At 40.4% G+C, this 25,637-nt stretch overlaps 1 protein-coding gene across 1 annotated transcript; it reads left to right on the top strand.

Moving 5' to 3' along the window:
• The first annotated feature begins 529 nt into the window (after positions 1 to 529).
• LOC142106886 (alpha-tectorin-like) lies at positions 530 to 25,489 on the top strand. Its single transcript, XM_075189935.1, has 8 exons — positions 530 to 891; positions 16,976 to 17,037; positions 17,130 to 17,168; positions 18,580 to 18,710; positions 19,367 to 19,648; positions 21,406 to 21,543; positions 23,530 to 23,689; positions 24,697 to 25,489. The coding sequence occupies exons 2-8, from the start codon at positions 16,998 to 17,000 to the stop codon at positions 24,864 to 24,866; spliced, it is 960 nt and encodes a 319-aa protein (XP_075046036.1). The 5' UTR covers positions 530 to 891; positions 16,976 to 16,997; the 3' UTR covers positions 24,867 to 25,489.
• Positions 25,490 to 25,637: the final 148 nt, after the last annotated feature.

Genomic DNA, 25,637 nt, shown 5'->3' on the forward strand with positions numbered 1-25,637 from the left:
AGACTTTCGACCATCGTGTCACTGCACACACTGACCCGACTTTTGAACGAGCGGTCGTCTGTCGGCTGTTTGAGCCGATTATTGGACGAAAACAGTGTAGTGTGTACCCAGCTTAAGTTCTTCTTTCCAGGATTGAATTCAGCAGAGGATTTTACTAATCAGCCTGAGATCCCTAGAAATTATTATAATAATATAGATCTCCGCACACCACACAATCTCCTGACAATCTCTGTGTAAATGTTTATACAATGTCTTACAAGCTGCACACAATTAGCAGATGTCTTCAATGTCCGGCAGTTTGTGTCAGATCGGAGCCTGTGGGAGCAGCATACAAAGCTGATAACGCAAGGACTGAATAGCTGTTATGTTTATACTCCTACGTAGTTTGTTTTAGCACAAGAAGTCACTTTGTTGGTGTCAATCACAAAAGCAATAGCTGTTTAGTAACTTTCCGTAGGAGTGGTAACAAGCAACAAGTAAGCGACCAGTTTGCATAGATGTAAAAATATATTTTCCAGATTCGGAACAGCTCCGGAATAAATAAACAAGTTCCTTTATCCCACTTATCTCTCACTCGGGAAGTGTAGACTAAAGCTGGGGACACCCTACAGGTTTTTCACCTGATTATCAGGCCAATCATGCGATAAAAGAGCGTTTGGCCCGATATCACATTAGTGTGTGAGCTCCAACGATGAAGGATTATTGTACCAAAGCGGATCGTATTGTTTCAATTGATTTTTAAACCGGGCTAAAAATCTCGTTCAGTGATGGAACAATGTCGTTCCAATCCTGCAGTGTGTAAGCACTCAGGACCGACAGTGACCGTAGATCTCTATGGAGTGTGCAGAGTCACCATCTTGGTTATGACAGATGAAGAGCACAGATCTGAAGGTAAATCTTGTAAAATGTGTTTAGTGTGTACACGTGAATCGGCTGCTGATCGGGACTTTTTTTTTTCAGTCATAGGTAAAATCGTTAACGATATCGCATTGGGAGAAATTATCTGTAGTGTCTACTCAGCCTTACTTGCATCTGTGTGGAAGTCAGACGCATCTTGCATATATAAAGCCTTAGGCTTATAGTGGCAGATCGGGGGGAGGCAAGGAGCGTGCAACGTGCCCGACTGGCCAAGTAGTCAGGGCACGTTCAAGTAAAAGTGGCTGATGTAGGTCAGGAAATATATCTGTTGCGGGAGCTCTACCCCTGGTGTAAAATACAAAGTAATAATAAGGAGGAGGATCAGCTGAGATGCACCCACCTCAGAATATTATTTTGAATGTGTCTTTTTGCTTTTTGGATGCAATTTACACCTGCTTTTTAGCAGAGATGCTCAGGCTCAGTTTTCCGAAAACCGAACCCCCCTGCTCGGTACTTTCCTGCTTCCTCGTATCTGAACGAGGTTAAACATCATTGTTGCGTTGTCGGATCTCGCATGTTTTAGATTCCATAAGTACCTCCCCCCCAGGACATTCAGCCCCATTGCTCACACAGAGACAGGGGTAGCAGTGTTCTTGTCACTCTCCAGTCTCCAGTGACATTGCTCAGTGCCATTGCTCACACAGATCCAGGGGTAGCAGTGTTCTTGTCACTCTCCAGTCTCCAGTGACATTGCTCAGTGCCATTGCTCACACAGAGACAGGGGTAGCAGTGTTCTTGTCACTCTCCAGTCTCCAGTGACATTGCTCAGTGCCATTGCTCACACAGATCCAGGGGTAGCAGTGTTCTTGTCACTCTCCAGTCTCCAGTGACATTGCTCAGTGCCATTGCTCACACAGAGACAGGGGTAGCAGTGTTCTTGTCACTCTCCAGTCTCCAGTGACATTGCTCAGTGCCATTGCTCACACAGAGACAGGGGTAGCAGTGTTCTTGTCACTCTCCAGTCTCCAGTGACATTGCTCAGTGCCATTGCTCACACAGAAACAGGAGGGGTAGCAGTGTTCTTGTCTCTTGACAAAAATTGATTGAAAATGAATGGAAATTAATGTTATTGAGGTTAATAATAATGTAGGAACACAAAAAGAGCCAAATTATGTTATTGTAGCATTTTTTGCAATTTTTTTAAAGAAAAAATACAGATCCAAAACCAAACACGTGAGGGCAGTTTTGCCAAAACCAAAACACAAAGTTAATACAGATCCACAACCAAAACCAAAACACAGGGGTCAGTGAACATCCCTACTTTTTAGTAGGGATGTGCACCGGCCACTTTTGGTGTCTCGTGTTTTGTGTTTTGGATTCGGATTTGCTTGAGGTTTTGTGTTCGGATTTGTTTCGCAAAACACCTGACGAAAGGTTTTGGTTCGGATTTAAGGTTTTGGATTCGGATTTATTTTGAAAAAAACATAAAAAGTGTTAAAATCAAGTTTTTGGGGTTTATTTTCACTCCTACGCTATTATTAACCTCAATAATATTCATTAGCAATCATTTCCACTAATTCCCAGTCTATTCTGAACACCTCACAATATTGTTTTTAGTCCAAAACAAGCTCTACTGAGGCAAAATGTCGTCCTCATCCTCAACCTCTGATTCCTCTCCCCCTACAGTGTGTACTTTTTCCTCCTCACACATTATCAATTCGTCCCCGCTGGACTCCACAACCACAGGTCCCTCTGTACTATCTGGAGGGCAGTGCTGTACTTGATTGAAGAATTGATCATTCATTTTTATGAACATCATTTTTTCAACGTTCTGAGGAAGCAGCCTCCTTCGCCGCTCACTGACCAGGTTCCCCGCAACACTAAAAACTCTTTCCGAGTACACACTGGAGGGGGGACAACTCAGGTAAAATATAGCCAGTTTGTACAGGGGCTTCCAAACTAGAGATGAGCGCACTCGGATTTCTGAAATCCGAGCCCACCCGAACGTTGCCGATCCGAGTCGGATCCGAGACAGATCCGGGTATTGGCGCCAAATTCAAATCTGAAACTGAGGCTCTGACTCATAATCCCGTTGTCGGATCTCACGATACTCGGATCCTATAAATTCCCCGCTAGTCGCCGCCATCTTCACTCGGGCATTGATCAGGGTAGAGGGAGGGTGTGTTAGGTGGTCCTCTGTCCTGGTAGATCTCGTGCTGTGCTGTTTAGTTCTGTGCTGTGCTGTTTAGTTCTGTGCTGTGCTGTGCTGTGCTGTGTTCTGCAGTATCAGTCCAGTGGTGCTGTGTGCTGTGCTCTGTCCTTCTGAGGTCAGTGGTGCTGCTGGGTCCTGTGCTGTGTCCTGTTCAGTCCAGTGGTGCTGTGTCCTGTGCTCTGTGCTTCTAAGGGCATAGTTATTTCCCCAATATTCCCCTGTGTTTAAAAAAATAAAAAAAAGTTAATTAAAAAAATACCAAAAACTAATTTAATTTTTTTTAATTACCACAAAATTTGCACAACCAATCCTGCAGTATAAGCCCATTGGTACTGCAATATTACCAAGTTCACACATTCAGCAGTATAAGTCCATTGGTACTGCAATATTACAAAGTTCACACATTCTGCAGTATCAGTCCAGTGGTGCTGTGTCCTGTGCTCTGTCCTGCTGAGTTCCGTAGTGCTGCTGGGTCCTGTGCCGTGTCCTGTTCAGTCAAGTGGTGCTGTGTCCTGTGCTCTGTGCTTCTAAGGGCATAGTTATTTCCCCATTATTCCCAAGTTTTTAAAAAATAAAAAAAAAGTAAAAAAAAAATATATAATTATAACCAAATTTGCAAAACCAATCCAGCAGTATAAGTCCATTGGTACTGCAATATTACCAAGTTCACACATTCTGCAGTATCTTGTGCTACATATAATGGAGACCAAAAATTTGGAGGATAAAGTAGGGAAAGATCAAGACCCACTTCCTCCTAATGCTGAAGCTGCTGCCACTAGTCATAACATAGACGATGAAATGCCATCAACGTCGTCTTCCAAGCCCGATGCCCAATCTCGTAGTACCGGGCATGTAAAATCCAAAAAGCCCAAGTTAAGAAAAAGTAGCAAAAAGAGAAATTTAAAATCATCTGAGGAGAAACGTAAAGTTGCCAATATGCCATTTACGACACGGAGTGGCAAGGAACGGCTTAGGCCCTGGCCCGTGTTCATGACTAGTGGTTCAGCTTCACCCACGGATCTTAGCCCTCCTCCTCCTCCCCCCCCTACAAAAAATTGAAGAGAGTTATGCTGTCAGCAACAAAACAGCAAACAACTCTGCCTTCTAAAGAGAAATTATCACAAATCCACAAGGTGAGTCCAAGGATGTTGGTGGTTGTCAAGCCTGACCTTCCCATCACTGTACGGGAAGAGGTGGCTCGGGAGGAGGCTATTGATGATGTAGCTGGCGCTGTGGAGGAACTTAATGATGAGGATGGTGATGTGGTTATTGTAAATGAGGCACCAGGGGGGGAAACAGCTGATGTCCATGGGATGAAAAAGCCCATCGTCATGCCTGGTCAGAAGACCAAAAAATGCACCTCTTCGGTCTGGAGTTATTTTTATCCAAATCCAGACAACCAATGTATGGCCATATGTAGCTTATGTAAAGCTCAAATAAGCAGGGGTAAGGATCTTGCCCACCTAGGAACATCCTCCCTTATACGTCACCTGAATAACCTTCATAGTTCAGTGGTTAGTTCAGAAACTGGGGCTAGGACCCTCATCGGTACAGGGACACCTAAATCCCGTGGTCCAGTTGGATACACACCAGCAACACCCTCCTCGTCAACTTCCTCCACAATCTCCATCAGATTCAGTCCTGCAGCCCAAGTCAGCAGCCAGACTGAGTCCTCCTCAATACGGGAATCCTGCAGCGGTACGCCTACTACTGCCACTGCTGCTGTTGCTGCTGTTAGTCGGTCATCTTCCCAGAGGGGAAGTCGTAAGACCGCTAAGTCTTTCACAAAACAATTGACCGTCCAACAGTCGTTTGCCATGACCACAAAATACGATAGTAGTCACCCTATTGCAAAGCGTATAACTGCGGCTGTAACTGCAATGTTGGTGTTAGACGTGCGCCCGGTGTCCGCCATCAGTGGAGTGGGATTTAGAGGGTTGATGGAGGTATTGTGTCCCCGGTACCAAATCCCGTCGAGATTCCACTTCACTAGGCAGGCGATACCAAAAATGTACAGAGAAGTACGATCAAGTGTCCTCAGTGCTCTAAAAAATGCGGTTGTACCCACTGTCCACTTAACCACGGACATGTGGACAAGTGGTTCTGGGCAAACAAAGGACTATATGACTGTGACAGCCCACTGGGTAGATGCATCCCCTTCCGCAGCAACAGCAACAGCTGCATCAGTAGCAGCAACTACAAAATGGCTGCTCGTGCAAAGGCAGGCAACATTGTGTATTACAGGCTTTAATAAGAGGCACAACGCTGACAACATATTAGAGAAAATGAGGGAAATTATCTCCCAGTGGCTTACCCCACTTAGACTCTCATGGGGATTTGTGGTGTCAGACAATGCCAGTAACATTGTGCGGGCATTAAATATGGGCAATTTCCAGCACGTCCCATGTTTTGCCCACACCATTAATTTGGTGGTGCAGCATTACCTCAAGAGTGACAGGGGTGTGCAGGAGATGCTTGCGGTGGCGCGCAAAATTGCTGGACACTTTCGGCATTCAGCCAGTGCCTACCGCAGACTAGAGGCACATCAAAAAAGCATGAACCTGCCCTGCCATCACCTCAAACAAGAGGTTGTGACGCGCTGGAACTCCACCCTCTATATGCTGCAGAGGATGGAGGAGCAGCAAAAGGCCATTCAGGCCTACACAGCCACCTACGACATAGGCAAAGGAGTGGGGATGCGCCTCAGTCAAGCGCAGTGGAGACTGATTTCCGTGTTGTGCAAGGTTCTGCAGCCATTTGAACTTGCCACACGAGAAGTCAGTTCCGACACTGCCAGCTTGAGTCAGGTCATTCCCCTGATCAGGCTGTTGCAGAAGCAGCTGGAGAAAGTGAGGGAGGAGCTGGTAAGCCATTGCGATTACACCAAGCATGTAGCTCTTGTGGATGTAGCCCTTCGTACGCTTTGCCAGGATCCGAGGGTGGTCACTCTTTTAAAATCAGAGGAATACATTCTGGCCACCGTGCTCGATCCTCGGTTTAAAGCGTATGTTGTGTCTCTGTTTCCGGCGGACACAAGTCTACAGCGGTGCAAAGACCTGCTGGTCAGGAGATTGTCCTCTGAAGAGGACCGTGACATGCCAACAGCTCCACCCTCATTTTCTTCCACATCTATGGCTGCGAGGAAAAAGCTCAGTTTTCCCAAAAGAGGCACTGGCGGGGATGCTGCTAACATCTGGTCCGGACTGAAGGACCTGCCAACCATTGCAGACATGTCTACTCTCGCTGCATTGGATGCTGTCACAATAGAAAAAATTGTGGATGAATACTTTGCTGACACCATCCAAGTAGACATGTCAGACAGTCCATATTGTTACTGGCAGGAAAAAAAGGCAGTTTGGAAGCCCCTGTACAAACTGGCTCTATTTTACCTGAGTTGTCCCCCCTCCAGTGTGTACTCGGAAAGAGTTTTTAGTGCAGCGGGGAACCTGGTCAGTGAGCGGCGAAGGAGGTTGCTTCCTCATAACGTTGAAAAAATGATGTTTATAAAAATGAATAATCAATTCCTCAATGAAGTACAGCACTGCCCTCCAGATACTACAGAGGGACCTGTGGTTGTGGAGTCCAGCGGGGACGAATTGATAATGTGTGATGAGGAGGAAGTACACACTGTAGGGGGAGAGGAATCAGAGGTTGAGGATGAGGACGACATCTTGCCTCAGTAGAGCCTGTTTAGTCTGTACAGGGAGAGATGAATAGCTTTTTTGGTGTGGGGGCCCAAACAAACCAATCATTTCAGCCAAAGTTGTTTGGTAGGCCCTGTCGCTGAAATGATTGGTTTGTTAAAGTGTGCATGTCCTATTTCAACAACATAAGGGTGGGTGTGAGGGCCCAAGGACAATTCCATCTTGGAACTTTTTTTTTTGCATTATATGACCAATTAACAGTCGTTTGCCATGTTCAAAAAGTAAAACCAAATTTAAACAAATTCAAGAAATTAAACCAAAAGTAAAATGCCCTGTCATAATTTAAAACTAGAGGTATTGACGTGCTCTAAAACTACTGTATTGTTGTTTATATTTTATAAACACTACACTTGAAAGCTTGAGTCTTTCAATAAAAAAGTAACTGTCCATTGCACGAATATTTGCAACAGGGACAATTTTAGGGTTAAGAAAGTCAACTAATAACACTTCGACGCTGTCTGTCTTTATAAACACTACACTTGGAAGTTGGAGGAGGTATTGTGGCCCTGGCACCAAATTTACTACCGGGGCCACTCCACTGTGCAGTCCATATTTAGGTGTATCAGATATTAAACAACGGTGACAGTTGATGCCCAATTTTTTAATTATATTGTGGCCTCGGTACCAAATTGTGTACCGGGGCCACCACACTACGCAGTCCATACCCTTTTTTGGTGGAATTCTGACCCGTGGAGGGTTTTTTAATTATATTGTGGCCTCGGTACCAAATTGTGTACCGGGGCCACCACACTACGCAGTCAAGATAGATAGATGCGTATCATAGATAAAGTACATTCAGTGGTGTGGGGCAAATTGAAAAATATTCAAAATGCACTGACATTATCAAAAACAAGAGGTGGTCACACGCTAAAACTCCAACATGTATATGATGGAGAGGATGGAGGAGCAGCCGTATGTGCAGTGTAATGCAGACCTGTTGAAGGTTTTTTATATATTTTATTGTGGTGCCCAGTGCCCACTCCTCTACGCAGTCCAGATACATTTATTGGTGCGAATCATAAAAGTTCAGGGTTTTTAATATATATTGTGGTGACCCACTCCTCTACGCAGTCCAGGTACATTTATTGGTGCGAATCATACAAGTTGATGGTTTTCTTATTATATATATTGTGGTGACCCACTCCTCTACGCAGTCCAGATACATTTATTGGTGCGAATCATAAAAGTTCAGGGTTTTTAATATATATTGTGGTGACCCACTCCTCTACGCAGTCCAGGTACATTTATTGGTGCGAATCATACAAGTTCAGGGTTTTTAATATATATTGTGGTGACCCACTCCTCTACGCAGTCCAGAAAGATACCTCGTTGCAACGTTTTGGACTAATAACTATATTGTGAGGTGTTCAGAATACACTGTAAATTAGTGGAAATGCTTGTTATTGAATGTTATTGAGGTTACTAATAGCATAGGAGTGAAAATACGCCCAAAAACTTGATTTTTAAACTTTTTATGTTTTTTCCAAAAAAAAATCCGAATCCAAAACCTTAAATCCGAACCGAGACCTTTCGTCAAGTGTTTTGCGAGACAAATCCGAACCCCAAAAATAATGAAAATCCGGATCCAAAACACGAGACCTCAAAAGTCGCCGGTGCACATCCCTATTCCAAACTGCCTTTTTTTCCTGCCAGTAACAATATGGACTGTCTGACATGTCTATTTGGATGGTGTCAGCAAAATAATCCTCCACCATTTTTTCTATTGTGACAGCATCCAATGCAGCAACAGTAGACATGTCTGCAATGATTGGCAGGTCCTTCAGTCCGGACCAGATGTTATCAGCATCCCCGCCAGCGGGTCTTTTAGGAAAACTGAGCTTTTTCCTCGCAGCTTTATCCTCCAAATTTTTGTTTTCCATTATATGTAGCACAAGAGAGCGTACCCCTAAGCCACACACACTCGGTAAAGCCTTTAAAAATTATATGCGGCACAGGAGAGTACCACTGGACTTATACTGCAGAATCAGTGAACTTTGTAATATTGCAGTACCACTGGACTTATACTGCAGGATTGTTTTTGGATAATTTTTTAATTTCTTTTTTTTATAATTATTTTTTTTTATAACTTTTTTTTACATTTTTTATAACTTGGGAATAATGGGGAAATTACAATGCCCTTAGAAGGACAGAGCACAGGACACAGCACCACTGGACTGAACAGGACACAGCACAGGACCCAGCAGCACCACTGAACTCAGAAGGACAGAGCACAGGACACAGCCCCACTGGACTGAGCACAGCACAGCACAGCACGAGATCTACCAGGACAGAGGACCACCTAACACAACCTCCCTCTACCCTGATCAATGCCTGAGTGAAGATGGCGGCGGCCAGCGAGGAATTTATAGAATCCGAGTATCGCGAGATCCGACAACGGGATTATGACTCGGAGCCTCGCTTTCAGTTTTGCAATCGGCGGGAATACCCGGATCTGTCTCGGATCCGGCTCGGATCGGCAAGGTTCGGGTGGGCTCGGATTTCAGATATCCGAGCCCGCTCATCCCTACTTTTTAGACGTAAATAGCATCCAACCCTACGTAAGGCTTTCAGTGTTTCCACTTTCAAAATAAAGATTTACTGGTTACAACCTGTTTTTTTTTCCATGTTGTTTTACTGGTCAAAATCTCAAATTTACGTATAAATTTCCCTTAAAATCTTGTACTTAAATCGCAATGGTACACACATAAACTGATACATTTAACATGAACTCTATCAGACTAAGTTCCCTGTGCTATTACCTTAGCTTTGTTTAGTCTGCAATTAAGCAACGAGCAGGTTTGTAGTATATAGCGTCATAGTCGGGACCATCCTCCGGTAAACATGTACCAATGAAAATCTATGACTATCCAGTTTTTACCCTAATTCCTGCTATAGTTCCAATAATTAGCAGTGGTGATGAGAAATATAGAATACACACACATACATATACACACACATACATACACATACAGTACATACACACACATACATGCACATCCACATACAGTACATACACACACATACATGCACATCCACATACAGTACATACACACACATACATGCACATCCACATACAGTACATACACACACATACATGCACATCCACATACAGTACATACACACACATACATGCACATCCACATACAGTACATACACACACATACATGCACATCCACATACAGTACATACATACACACACATACATGCACATCCACATCAAATACTTACACATAGCTATACAACAGGCAATGAATATAGTGTATTGTATTAACATCTGTGCTAAACTGTTTTATAGTATGTGTAAGATTGTTTTAATGTGAATATCCAAATACAAAATATCCTAAATGAAGTTATACATCTTGTGGACAACATTCCTTGACGTGATATAAGTATCATGGTTCCTGTGAATCTGAATCTGATTCCTGTGAAAGGAATTGTATTAGTTTATTAATGATATGAGTTATAAATAGGTTTATTAAATGGCCATTAGCATGTATGCCTCACTATTAGACCCTTGGTGCTATCAGAGGAGATATGGCACACACACCCTTTAACAGGGTGATAAAACCGACAGGTTATGGAGACTGTTTCCAATGTACATAAATACTCGAGATCTTACTGCGTGCAATCTGCTTGAATATTGACCCAGTCAAGTTTATCTACATAATCAAATACACTTATCACTTATAGCTAATACTGAAAAAGTATAATCTATGAATCATATCCTTGTAGTTTTTGAAAGTTATCCCTTCAAGATATACACCGATCAGCCACATCATTAAAGCCACCTGTCTAATATTGTGTAGGTTCCCCCTCGTGCCGCCAAAACAGCTTTGGTTCATCGAGGCATGGACTCCACAAGACCTACGAAGGTGTCCTGTGGTATCTGGCACTAAGACGTTACAATAGATCCTTTAAGTCCTGTAAGATGTGAGGTGGGACGTCCATGGCTTGGACTTGTATTTCCAGCACATCCCAGAGATTCTCGGGAATTTGGAGGCCAAGTCAACACCTTTGTCATGTTTCTCAAACCATTCCTGAACAATGTTTGCAGTGTGGCGGGGTGCATTATCCTGCTGAAAGAGGCCACTGCCATCAGGGAATACTGTTGCCATGAAGGGGTGTACTTGGTCTGCAGCAATATTTATGTAGGTGGTACATGTCAAAGTAACATCCACATGAATGCCAGGACCCAATGTTTCCCAGCAGAACATTGGCCTAGCTATTCCAAACTGCGTGCATTACATGTGGTGAGGGCTGCCCACAGGGAAGGTCAATTGTCGGGGGACCTGAAATCTTAAGGGACCCATGGCTATTATTGCAAGAACTTACATTATGAATTAGGGATGTGCACCGGCCACTTTTGGTGTCTCGTGTTTTGTGTTTTGGATTCGGATTTGCTTGAGGTTTTGGGTTTGGATTTGTTTCGCAAAACACCTGACGAAAGTTTTTGGTTCGGATTTATGGTTTTGGATTCGGATTTAAGGTTTTGGATTCGGATTTATTGTGAAAAAAACATAAAAAGTGTTAAAATCAAGTTTTTGGGTTTATTTTTACTCCTACGCTATTATTAACCTCAATAACATTCAATAACAATCATTTCCACTAATTCCCAGTCTATTCTGCAGAATCAGTGAACTTTGTAATATTGCAGTACCAATGGACTTATACTGCAGGATTGTTTTTGGATATTTTTTTTTAATTTCTTTTTTTTATAATTAGAATTTTTTTATAACTTTTTTAAACATATTTGTGCTGTGCTGTGCTGTGCTGTGTCCTTCTAAGGGCATTGTTATTTCCCCAGCACAGCACAGCACAGCACGAGATATAGCAGGACAGAGGACCACCTAACACAACCTCCCTCTACCCTGATCAATGCCCGAGTGAAGATGGCGGCGACTAGCAGAGAATTTATAGGATCCGAGTATCGCGAGATCCGACAGCGGGATTATGACTCAGAGCCTCGGTTTCAGTTTTGCAATTGGCGGGAATACCCGGATCTGTCTCGGATCCGGCTCGGATCGGCAACGTTCGGGTGGGCTCGGATTTCAGATATCCGAGCCCGCTCATCTCTATTATGAATATAGTTATGATAAATGGGGCTTCGCTATCACCCACCTGTTTTTGCTTCACCCAACCTAAACCATAAACAAATATTGTTCTCACCTTAATTCTATTAATTAAAGATTGAGATATAACAGTTTTTAAAGTCATCTCTCAAGGATTTATTGCCCAGCTATCAACATTTGTCTGGACAGCCCTGTTCTGTTCATTGGCCGCAGTTTTGGTCAATTCCCATCAGTGCTGTCAACTATCAGTAAATTGCTTACATCACTTTTCTAGAAAATTTTGGAATAATGTAACAATATGTCATATAAAATACTATCATACCTCTCAATATTTGTCTCCTCCGGTAGGTACATGGGGCATAGTCTAGCAGCTTTGCGGGGGGTGACCATGGCGGTGGGGTCTTGTGCAATACAGAAAACTTAAATTCAACTTGTAGAGCAAGATTATAACAACGAGAGAGGGGTGAAGAGGGCACAATTATGGGGAAATTTGTTATCACTCTCCGGAAAAAGAAAATATCCAGCTTCTTAAATGTGTAAACACGTCACACACAGTACAGTACAATTTACATAAATCCCTATCATGAACTCCGCACTGAACACGGCCGTCATATCATTTTGCTGCATTATAAATATTTCCCCTAGCAAATATCCACTTTGAAAGCAAATAAAATAGGAGTACACTGTGGGGGGCCTGATTCATTAAGGATCTTAACTTAAGAAACTTCTTATTTCAGTCTCCTGGACAAAACCATGTTACAATGCAAGGGGTGCAAATTAGTTTTCTGTTTTGCACATAAGTTAAATACTGACTGTATTTTCATGTAGCACACAAATACTTGATAGCTTATTTGTAAAGTTGATATTTGTGTGCTACATGAAAAAACAGTCAGTATTTAACTTATGTGCAAAACAGAATACTAATTTGCACCCTTTGCATTGTAACATGGTTTTGTCCAGGAGACTGAAATAAGAAGTTTCTTAAGTTAAGATCCTTAATGATTCAGGCCCGGGGATTGCATCTTATATACAGAATTAGAGAATGCATCATGTTCATTTGGTTAATATTGCAAAATAGTGACATTTCCAGGGACAATCTGCACAACATAAGACTGTAACTGCTATTAGGAAGAGTTTGCAGGCGTAAACAGTGCAAACAATAATTAGCGCAAACGTAATTGAAAAAATTATATGAAATATTGTTTCAAAAGGGCGATTCAGTGAGGAAAAAGTGGCCAAAAATCTCCAGCATTGTAATGCTATATACATACTTAAACCTTGTTGTGAGTGATATGTGCACAAGGGGTTTTCCTAGTAATTAATAATAGTATAAAACTGCAATAGGTCCTAAGGTTTGTTTAAGCAATACCGGCTCCGCCCCGTCATTCAACTGTATAAGATAGTGCTCAGTCTGAGTGTCCGCAGGCTTCAGAGAATCAGACCGCACACAGGTGAGAATCTACACCCCTAATATTTCATTGCAAAGATTGGTCATTTTTTAAACTAATTCTCCTATGATTACAAGCCCAGAAAGTAATTATTTGTCCCTGTGTAATTGGGTAACTCTTTAAAGGAAAAAAACAATTTCTTGAATTTTTTTTTAAGGATTAAGGGCTAGATTTACTAAGCTGCGGGTTTGTAAAAGTGGGGATGTTCCCTATAGCAACCAATCAGATTCTAGCTTTCATTTATTTAGTACTTTCTACAAAATGACAGCTAGAATCTGATTGGTTGCTATAGGCAACATCCCCACTTTTTCAAACCCGCAGCTTAGTAAATCTAGCCCTAAGAGTCATTAAGTAGAGCAAAGCTTAAAAAAGGAGCAACTTTGCACCTGGGCAAAACCATGTTGCATTGGAGGGGGAGGTAAATTTAAAATGTGAGGACAGATTTACAGTTGGGGTAGGGCATGTCCTAGATCAACTTTAAATTTCAGTGGAAAAATACAGCTGTCAAGTATTTGTGTGCTACATGAAAAAACAGCCAATATTTAACTTGTGTACAACATAATAAACTAATTTGCACCCCTTGCATTATAACATGGTTTGTCCCGGAGAACATTTACTCCTTATTTTTGCCTTACTCTCCTTAATGACTCAGGCCCTAAATGTGCAAAACGCTATTTGCATGACACCGTGGAAAACGGCATAAGTTTGTGATGCAGCATTGGGGGGTGGGGGACACTCGTAGACAGTCTGCACACCCCCATTGTGGAGATGGAGACGCTGCTGTACGAGAAACTATGGGGTACATCCTGCTGCAATTATTCAATTATAATGGACCCAAATTATTCCATTTGGGTCCATTTTGCACGTTCAATCCCTAAAATAAAAAGTACACATTGAGGGAGTTACCCTTTAAAGTGAAGCTGTCATCTACACACAACTGCACATTAGAAAGTTGAACATCATATATTACATGTCTGCATGAAGTTATCCAGCTATAAATGTTCATGAGTATTTATTTGTGAGTGAACCGTCCTTATCTGTGAGGAGTTTGTATGTTCTCACCGTGTTTGCGTGGGTTGCCTCCGGGTGCTCCGGTTTCCTCCCTCACTCCAAAAACATACTAGTAGGTTAATTGTCTGCTATCAAATTGACCCTAGACTGTCTGTCTGTCTGTCTGTGTGTATGTTAGGGAATTTAGACTGTAAACTCCAGTGTGGCAGGGACTGATGGGAGTGATAAATATTCTTTGTACAGCGCTGCAGAATTAGTGGCGCTATATAAATACATGATGATGATGATACTGACATTTTTTTTTGTTTTCTAATGCCCCAAATGTCATCCCTTTTGCAGTTTTTTATAGTGTTTTTTCGGGGTATCCTTTTCTCTCACATTTTGTCCTCTCTATATTTCTAACTATCTCTATACTCATTCACGCTCCAAATTATTCCTAACCCTGCACCTATAGTAATGATAGTGGACAGGTTTGCGTCAGCTACTACATAACCAACTACTTCCAAGATGGCCTCTTCCCACTTTCGCATTGTTGAACAATGCAGTGAGCATTTACTATTATGGGGGACAAAGATTGAACTTCAAGTTCTTTTTATCCTCATAGTATATTTAATTCCTTCGCTGCTAATGCATTTTTCCCCACGACTTTTTGAGCCCGTTTAACACTTTGGGGCTCGTCACATTGTGACTTCAATATTAGTAATTGGTCTGTGCACAAACCATACTTTGCTATTTTTCCCAGAAGACTTTGCATTTTCAGAAAATAGCATTGGTTTCTTTATCACACCAGTCGTTTCCAGCAAGTGCCACAATAGTGGAACAAAATGGAGTTTATAGCGGGTATTGTCATACCTGTCTGAGAAAAATAGTATCACATTGCTATCTAGTGACGTAAAGAGGTGCCAGAATGCAAATATGTATAATTTGCATAAATAAATGTATCTTTGTCTGTTAGTGATCAACAGACAATTAATAAAAAGAAAGTACTTGATAGAAAGAGGTGACTCTAAGAGCAGGATTTCGACACCATCATTTCAATTAGGGGACTTCCCACATTTAGACCCCGCTCTCCTAACCACTTAAATGTCACCTATTGACGTCTGAACAAAAAGAATCAGTAGCCAATAACCAATCTCTCGTTTGAACGGGTGGATTTTCACTACCTAGATGGGGATGACCCCTTGGGTACATGAAACAGACTCCCAGTATTCCTGCTGTTTAATCATTATGCTGGATGTCATAAATTGCTGGAATATCTCTTGATACTTTAAATAGAAATTCTGCCTGAAATTGCCTGTTAAAAACACAGAAACACACATCAAACATGATATTAGGTCTGGTCATGCCAAAATAATAACTTACACCTAAGGAAAGGACAATGTCTAAATCACTGCATTTTCATTGGCAATATGAAAAGACATGCGACCATTTAATAACTTGATATATCCTATATCACTAAATTCCGCACTCTTAGGTAGTTTCCATTTTAACCCAAAAATGCAATTCCTTTTCTTCTCTTAATTAACTTATACTTATATCAAGAAAGATTGCACACAATATTTATCTTCTTTTAACGTATTATATTTTCTCAATAACATATTAATGTTCAACAACAAATCCTTACATATTATAAAACAGTGTATCCCAGGTAATATATAATCCAATACATTATACTCATTGCCTGTTTTATATGGTGTGTATTTATGTGGTGTGGTGGTGTGTCCCAACCTGTGTATGTATAGAGGGTGCGACTCAGATTCCATTATACACATTAACAGCCGACATGCACAAGAGATGTGTGTGTATATATATATATATATATATATATATATATATGTATATGTAATATTTGTATAAGCAGCGAGTTCTGATATCATTGTTTAAAATTGGTGAGTTCTAATGTCATCATTAGGAAAACTTGTACACCACTAATAGGGTGCAGAGCAATTCCTTTTTGCAAATACACTTGGATTTTACATCAGCTTTGAACTGGTACAGATCAGATATTGTCATATACCTTGAAAAGAAAACACAGTTTCCAGGCTTCAGAGCCAGGAGAAATATAAAAATGAGTAAAATTGCATGAGGGTGTTGAAGGTAGTAGATTTGATAGGACAGCACGGTGGCTCAGTGGTTAGCACATCTGCCTCTCAGCACTGGGGTCATGAGTTCTATTCCTAACCATGGCCTTATCTGTGTGGAGTTTGTATGTTCTCCCTGTGTTTGCGTGGGTTTCCTCCTGGTGCTCATGTTTCCTCCAACACTCCAAAAACATACTAGTAGGTTAATTGGCTGCTATCAAAAATTGACCCTAATCTGTGTGTATGTTATGGAAATTAGACTAAGCTCCATTGGGGCAGGGACTGATGTGAGTTCTCTGTACAGCGCTGCAGAATTAGTGGTGCTATATAAATAAATGATGATGATAGGCCGCGGCAACCATCCAATTCAGTGTTTAATTAGATACCCTGACACAGCTTCACTCATTTTTAAAATTCTTGATGTTATAATGGATAATAGAGACTAGAGCACATACGAGAAGTTGATGCTTGGTGTGCGTATTATAAATATATCAGGAACAAGGAAGGACCACTAACTGTTTTGTTAGTTAAGAAGGAGGTCGGATATTTGAAAATGAATAAGCAGATAATATTTTATCATTTCCTCTCTTAGTGTCCCTGAGATCTGAGGTGACATGGAGGTGGTCTCGAGAGTTACACCGTTGCTTCTACTTGGTAAGTACTCTACAGTTCCTCACGGCTCCGAAAAAGTAAATATTTAAAAACCACCGACAAACTTTGATGTAACTTCTTTTTTTTTTTCACAGTTTTGATTTCAATATTTGAACAGGGATCGGCTGAAACAGGTAAAACAACTTGCGTTATATTATTAGGCAAAATGCTAATATGAGGGGGTTGTGTGGTTTATGTTTTTACTATATATCCCACTTTAGAACAGTTTCAAATTGAGTGATGTGAAGCAGAGGGAGGGGCTGTTAGCCGTATATATCACCATATATTGCTCAGACATATACCATAGCGGATTTCCTTGTAGTGGTACTTACCACCATACATATAATAGGTATAATTTCCTTCCAGACACATATCGACAGATCCTGATTTATATGTATACACTGCAGACAGATAGCAATATATGTTTACAAAGAGAGTGATACTTATATCCGGAAAGACTGCACACAGCATAATTTAAGATAATATATAAATATTGGTCTATCTAGCAGTCTGACTCACTGACATATTGTAGAGTTCTGTGAGGACCATCGATAGTGCTAAACTGCCCTTGGTCTTATGATAGAACACTACAGAACAACATTGGTATCACAGTCCTATATGTGGTATACTCTGACAACTTGGGTGAAAAAAGTAGAAAACAGTAATGTCCAAAGACCATTGTATATTGGGGTCAAGTTCAACGCCAAGTGTCTGGTCCACAGGGAATCAGAAATTTAGGGTCTGGGTCATAGCCAGTCTGTTACACTTGGGGGTCTGTTCTACTTAAATTGGTTAAATACACTAGTTGGCGCAGTAGGGGTCAATTCACAATTTTCAGAGATGAAAATGAAGAGGAGATAGCAGAGTTCGGCCAGGGGATGCTGAGAGTCTGGTATAATCGTATAACTTGTAGAACAGAAGAGTGAGACATTGGTTCAAGGTAACACACAGTAATCTAGGACAAAACAGTTGACCCTGATCTCTCTCTGCCTTTTGTTTAACATGTGTGTTTAAATAATCAGTGTACTACAAATGCATGGCAGTTATATCTGTACACCAACTGTTTATAACGATTAGCCATGATATTATAAGCACCATGTCGCTGTGGCCAAGGGGTAGGGACTACTGTAAGAGCATCGGTTTATGACAGTATTTTCTCATTGATATAACATCCTCAGTAACAAATTTATACATAAGAAACAGTTTAGCATAGATGACACAAACACTATCAAGTTTCCTTTGCTCTGAATCCTTTCCTCTATTTTCTAAATGTATAAGAGTGTGTGCGCATATGTACGTATCAGCAGTGTTAGCAGCATTATTAGCTCAGTATTTCCATGTAGCACAGCAAAATCCTCATCACATCACTGCTGCTGTCCCAATATCTAACTTCATTATTATGTGCACTACTAACACGACTCTGCTCCCAATCGGTCTATAATAGATAATGGTAATAACGGTGATCACTGCATAGATGACATGTACTCACACATAACTCTTCTCCTGATGCTTACGCTGATTTGTTTAATGTTTTCCACCTTCCAGAAGGTCTTTTTTATCCATATGGACTAGCTAATGGTGACGAAATGAACCCGGTGGAAGATGACGGAGCATCCAGAGAACTCCCCCTCTCTATCACCTTTAAATTCTTTGGGAAAGACTACAAATCTCTCTTTGTAAGCAGGACCCAGTACCTCCAGCTTTACCCAATTACATTCAGTGTTTTTCATCCTGTTAAAAAACAGATCATAGTTAATCATTACTGAAAAAAGACACAAGTATGTCAAGTTGAACCTCTCATAAACTATATTTGTGTTGAATCAAAGGACAACGCCCAATGTGACAGTTGTCTAATTACTTTCATGTGTAATCCATACATGGTCATCTGAAAAATTCCCTGGATCAATCACCCAGTAATGTCCTCTACTAACTATAGTTACAGATGTCAATTCTTGTTAGACCCATATTTTAATTTTGTCTGAGAATTTTCCATCACCACCTCTTGTGGTAAGGATTTCCATAGCTTACCTACCCTTACAGTAAAGAATCCTTTCCTATGCTAATGGCATTACCTTCATTCTTCCATTCGGAACAGATGTCCCCTTTATGACCCTTGGTACACAAAGTTAATTAGACAAATCTTTGTATTAACATTGAATATATTTACACATAATAATCACTGATTTTTAAGGTACTACGGCGCCCCGAACCACTAGTCTTTACCATTCAACCCTTCCATTCCCTTTATTAATGAGTTGTATTGAATTGGCAATATGTGTTTTGTAGCCTTCTGCATTAACATTATTTTGTATTACTCGCTCTTTCCCTCTAGGTAAACAACAATGGGCTGATTTCATTCGATAACGCAGTGTCACATTATACACCGGCGGCTTTCCCTCTGACAAATGGGGAGATATTTGTCACCCCTTTTTGGGCAGATGTTGATAATAATCGAGGAGGGTCCATATACTATAGAGAGACAAACGACCCTGATGTACTGCAGAAGATAACTGGAGATATGGACAAGCACCTGCCAGATGAGCATTATATAGCAAAGTGGGCATTCATAGCCACCTGGGACAAAGTCGGCTATTTTGGGTCAACATCTAAAAAGGTCAGTTTTATCCTATACTATTAATATGTCGTTGCTGTGAGCAGTCTACTAAAACATCTTTTAAATGTTTTTGTTTTATTTTGATGGTATAATATACAAAACAAATTATATTTTTAAATACATGTAGTAGTGGAGCATTAAGTCACTCTGTATGAAACACACAGGACACAATGCAAAGTGATCCATTGCAGATATCCACCCACAAGTCCTAGGTGCAGGGTATGGTTTGGTTCAGACGTCGGCCAATGCAGAATCTTAGTTTCTTGCTTATGAGACCTAACGAGGGCGTAACAGCAGTATATAAGTTAGGATGACTTTGCAATTGTACAGATCAAGCATCATGTTAGGAGGGAGGAGCTTCACTAACTAAACAGACAGAGAGTGACTGACAACTTTGCAGACATGCTTTGCAGATATGCCCTGTGGTGATTGGTAGATTCATACACAGGGGTGCGGCCAATGATGTCACAGCAACTAAGGCTCAGATTTTTTACCCATCAGTGTAGGGAGAATTCTTGTAATTGTTGAGAACAAAGAATTACACATCAACATGTGATTGATTAGTTCTGAAGACTTTCCATACACCTCTGGGTTTTCTCACTTTTTCATTATCACAGATAACCTCACCCTCATTCTTCCTCCGCTCCTCTTTCTTCCTCCGCTCCTCTTTCTAAGCACTCTTGTTCCGGTCACTCTGAACCCCACTTTCCTGCCAGTCATTAGATTTTAGATTCCCTTTAGATTGCAAGCCCCTACGAGCGGGCCTCTCTAATCCTCGTGTCCTCTTCCTATTACCTCTTCCTTCTGCTCCCCAGCCTCAGTGTTCTACCTCTACACTTGGCTCATGCCCTTGGGTCTCCTCCCCTACCTTCAAATTTCCATCAACACACTGATCCTATTAGTCCACCCACACTGCTAGGCTCAGGTTCAGCTCGCTTTAATTAACTCCCCACCTTCCCTTCTAGAATTCACTTATACCTCTTTGTCCTATGTACCTGTTCTCAGCTGAATTGGGTTTTATTGCCCTGCATGCTGTTCCTGTTTTGTCCACGCTCTAAGTACTGTGATGGAGATCTTTTGTGGCACCATACAATTAAAACATAATAATAATACCTTTATTTTTCACCTACATCCAGGATCTTCATCTGTAATAAATCCATGGATCCTTGGCAAAATAAAAGACCCTCGTACACGACAAAATACTAGCCCCTAAGAGCTCCGCCATCAAATGAGCTCTTAGCGACAGTGGTCATATTTACAACATGGGGTTTTCCCGTGGCTTGACCTCAAGCTCTGAGTGTGTAAGGGACTCACTCTTCACGTGCAAGTGTTAAACAGTTTGGCATAGGAGGGGGCTTCTCTCCTCCTCAATGACCCTTCCAAGGTTTCTGACAAAAAGACTATATCATGGGATACAAGCTACTTTTTTTGTTTAACAGTTCAGCATAACGTGTATTTCTTCCTTGGCAGCCAGTCATTCAAACTGAAGTCAAATTTTCAGTAACATCTTAAGAAAAGAGGATGCACACAGATTATTTTGTGACAATATTTTACAGTCCCTGACACCTCTTCTCCACTAGATGGCGCTGTAGTAATGTGTCAGTAGAAACTGCTGGTTATCCGTTAAAGTCTATACAATCATCAGTGAAAAATGTTTAGCGTTTGTAACCCAAGTTATACATAATATAATGATGGGAAATAATTGTGAATTTTTTATTGCATCCTAAAAAGTATTTTATTTATTTTTTTGTGGTCAGGTGAACACATTCCAGACTGTCCTTACTTCCAACGGGTACCAATACTTTGTCATCCTTAATTATGGTGATATTCAGTGGACGACTGGAAAGGCCAGCGGAGGAGATCCTCACACTGGTTTGGGGGGTACCCCTGCCCAGGTATGTACAAAAATACAGGCTCAAGTACCTTATACATAATAATACCAGCTCACATACCATATATATATACATTCATGCTAAGTTTGGTACCATATATGCAATAGTACTTGTGTAAAATCATCATCATCATCATCTATTTATATAGCGCCCAACATATTCCGTAGCGCTTTACAATTGGGGGCAAATACCTACTGATACGTTACTACAGATAGGTGTCTCTGTCTTTTATTAAATGCATTGTTTTAACTTGTTACTGAGCTTAAGGGTAATGTCCGAAGGCTAGACGGCTGCGGACCCGTACAGCAGCGGAAATCTATCAGGTTACTTACTCCTGCTATATACATTATTCCTGGCTGTCATACTATATTCATACTTTCATACTGAATCTTATACCATATATACAATAATACTGACTGTTATACAATACATGTTACTATATTCTGAATCTTGAACCATATAAACGATATAACTGGCTCTCTTACCGTATACAAACTTTCATACTGAGTCTTGTATGGTATATATAGTAATACTGACTTTTATATCATATATGTGAACTAATACTGTATCTTGTACTGTATAACTATTGATACTGACTCCTATACCCTAAACGAACGTTAATACTGATTTATTAGGGCTCCAAGCTCTGTATGATAATAATAGAGATGCTCAGGCTTGGTTCCCCGAGAACCGAACACAACCGAACTTAGCAGATCCGAGTACCCACTTCTCGTGCCCTCGGGATTGAAAACGAGGCAAAACGTCATTGTTATGTCATCAGATCTCGGATCTTGCGAGCTTTGGATTCTATAAGCACCGCCCTACACAGCGATCCAGCGTTATTTCACAGAGGGACACAGAAGGGGTAGTACAGTTCTTGGCAGTCTCTAGTGCAGTTGGGCAGCGTCATAGGTAGAAAAGAAAGTGGAGGGGGTAGCAGTGTTATTCAAAGTCTACAGTGACATTCAGGAGAGCTCCATTGCTCCACTGCTAATTGTCCTTGCTGAAATAAAAATAATAGGTCTGGCAGGCTTGGTCTTCTAAATCTGCAGTCACATTGTACTGTGTTATATAGGTAACATAAAAAGAGGAGAGCTCCATTGCTAATTGTCATTGCTGAAATACAAGTAATAGGTCTGACAGGCTTGGTGTGAATCTGCAGTCACATTATACTGTGTTATATAGGTAACATACAAAGAGGAGAGCTCCATTGCTCCATTGCTAATTGCCATTGCTGAAATACAAATAATAGGTCTGGCAGGCTTGGTCTTCTAAATCTGCAGTCACATTGTACTGTGTTATATATGTAACATACAAAGAGGAGAGCTCCATTGCTAATTGTCACTGCTGAATTACAAATAATAGGTCTGACAGGCTTGGTCTTCTCAATCTATAGTCACATTGTACTGTTTTATATATGTAACATACAAAGATGAGAGCTCCATTGCTAATTGTCATTGCTGAAATACAAATAATAGGTCTGGCAGGCTTGGTCTTCTAAATCTACAGTCACATTGTACTGTGTTAAATATGTAACATACAAAGAGGAGAGCTTCATTGCTAATTGTCATTGCTGAAATACAAATAATAGGTCTGGCAGGCTTGGTCTTTTAAATCTGCAGTCTTTGTTTGAAAGTGTATGAAAATAATATTGTGACCTGTGAGGTGGTCAAAATTGACTGCAAATGATTTGAAGTTGATATTGAGGTTAATAAAAATGTAGGGGGAAAAAAAAGCAAAAATATGTGATTCTAGCAACAACAAAAAAATAGGAATTTTAAAAAAAATAATCAGGATCCAAAACCAAAAAACACAAGGGTGGTTTTACCAAAACCAAAACACGAAGTTAATCCAGATCCAAAACCAGAACACGGGGGTCAGTGAACATCTAGTTAATAAAGGACACATTCGAATTGTAGGTAATTAAAAGTAAGCAGGCTTAACTAAAAGGAATTCTAGATAATATATATGATGTTATTACGTTGGCAGGCTGGATTTAACAGTGGTGATGACACTCATTACTTCAATATCCCTGGATCCAGAACCATGGAGGTGTTGAAAATTAGGTCTACCTCCAACGTATACTACCCTGGGCGATGGGTATTTAAAGTCGACCACTTTGAGGTTCCCGGAGGCTGCGTTTTCCAAGGTACGCGTAACATTTATAATATTTACTGACATTTAGAAAGAAATAGCACCTCTCTAGAAGGACAAATGTACTCACAGTTATATCTTGTGTTAAAGGATCAAAAAAAAAAATGATCATACTATTTTTTTAAATGTTTTTTTTTTAAATGTTGCATTTTAAAAAGAACGGTTGAAAAACAAACTACTCCAGATGACAATGGAAATTACTATTTTACATATAACTTTTAATAAATTCTTCACTTCTTAAGTAAAGTTTGTGTTTATTTTCTTATTTTAAGAACATTTCCCATTTTAGTTTTACTTTTGAAAAATGTAATGTTATCTCTATCTAGACGACAGAAAGGGGTTATCCTGTTACTATATTAAGGTTTTAGGTAGCTAAAGACAGAATAAATTAAGCATTTATAGGTTTTATAGGTTTCAGAAACAGGAACGTCAATGTCATTTTTAACTTGTTTTAGCTTTCTGCTTTATCCAACATTTTTGTTTTTTTAACAGTCAAAAATGGTCCTTACACTTGTTCCAATTGGCACCTGGCCAATACTAGTGGGTTTCGTAGATGGGGTCTTCAAGCCCACAGTTGTTTCTCCATCACCATCGCTACACCTACACTAATTATATACAAAAGATTAGCCCAAACTTTTTATTACTTAGTGAGCCACTATAAAATATAAAAAGCAAAGGTGAGCAACTTGAAAAATATTTTGTTGCTAATAGTATTAATTATTTATATGCACTTTATTAAAATGAAATAATTTAAGAAAACTATAAATTATTATCAGTTATACAACTGATAATAAATCAGAGCAAATAGTCAAACAATAAAGCTGAAAGTGCCAGTGTGGAATAGCCAGAGGTATAGGACAACCAACTAGGTTGTGCCCCCAATACACCCAGAGACTTTCTAATATAAGACCCAGGTTTTGTCCATGGTCAAATGGAATTGTCCTGCACAAATATTGATCTTTTTATACTTTGTCTTATACAAATTTCATCTTTTTCACACAGCAAAATTTGCCAAAGAAGGTGAAGAGTTTTGGAAAGAACCCACTTGTAACACCAAGTGTCTATGCAATAAGAAAGTGACCTGTGTGGATGAGGGCTGTCCTGATAATACCACCTGTGAACCCTCAGGGTCATTCTTCACGTGCAAACCCACGGAAAAAATCTGCTTCTGAGATTTATAACTTCTCCAGGATGCCTATGGCATATATCTAAATGCCTGTCTTGCAGATTTCTTATTTTTTCAACATAACAAAATAGACAATAGGGCTTATTTACTACAGCAGTGCGAGTATTATACATGTATTGTAACCCATAGCAACCATTCAGATGTCCAATTTGATTGATATAATAATTCTTTATTTATATAGCGCGTTTCTCCCAATAGGACTCAACACATTTTGCAGGAGGTCAGGCAGCCATCTTGGACATGCTGGGAGCCAGTTAATTGACCAGTATGTTTTTAGACTGTTGGAGGAAACCCACGTAGGTAGAATATGCAAACTCCACACAGATAAGACTCTAGCAATGCTAACCACTGTGCCACAGCTTGCACTACACTGATATAAACTGATACCTGGTTACTGTAGGTTACAGCACATCATTGCTCTTTGAACCATGTTATTAAATAAGCCCTAAACGATATATGTGTTAGCATAGAAAACTACTTAATTCACATGTGCAATAGTTCAGAGATGTGATTTAAAGTTAATATAGCTCTGAATGGACTATCAACCCGCTTATTCCATCTCTGTTCTCTTTAGCTGCAAGTTAATGAAAAAAAAATCAATAAATTGCTTATTATGGGGTGCTGTTTGTAGGTTTTCTTTGATTGTTAAATTTCTATTGACTAAACATCCTGATTAGTGAAATTGCAGAGATATCTGGAATCCATAGTGTATGAAAGAGGATGACTGACATTTCATTCTGTCATACACAGAATGCCC

This window comes from Mixophyes fleayi, chromosome 11 (assembly GCF_038048845.1).
Source record: "Mixophyes fleayi isolate aMixFle1 chromosome 11, aMixFle1.hap1, whole genome shotgun sequence".
In the NCBI taxonomy this organism is placed as follows: domain Eukaryota; kingdom Metazoa; phylum Chordata; class Amphibia; order Anura; family Limnodynastidae; genus Mixophyes; species Mixophyes fleayi.

Excerpts from the sequence above, each read along its gene's own strand:
- LOC142106886 (XM_075189935.1), top strand. The coding sequence starts at position 16,998 with ATGGAGGTGGTCTCGAGAGTTACACCGTTGCTTCTACTTG. Across the intron at positions 17,169-18,579 it reads ACAGGGATCGGCTGAAACAG|AAGGTCTTTTTTATCCATAT; the intron begins GTAAAACAACTT and ends TCCACCTTCCAG. Across the intron at positions 18,711-19,366 it reads AAGACTACAAATCTCTCTTT|GTAAACAACAATGGGCTGAT; the intron begins GTAAGCAGGACC and ends CTTTCCCTCTAG.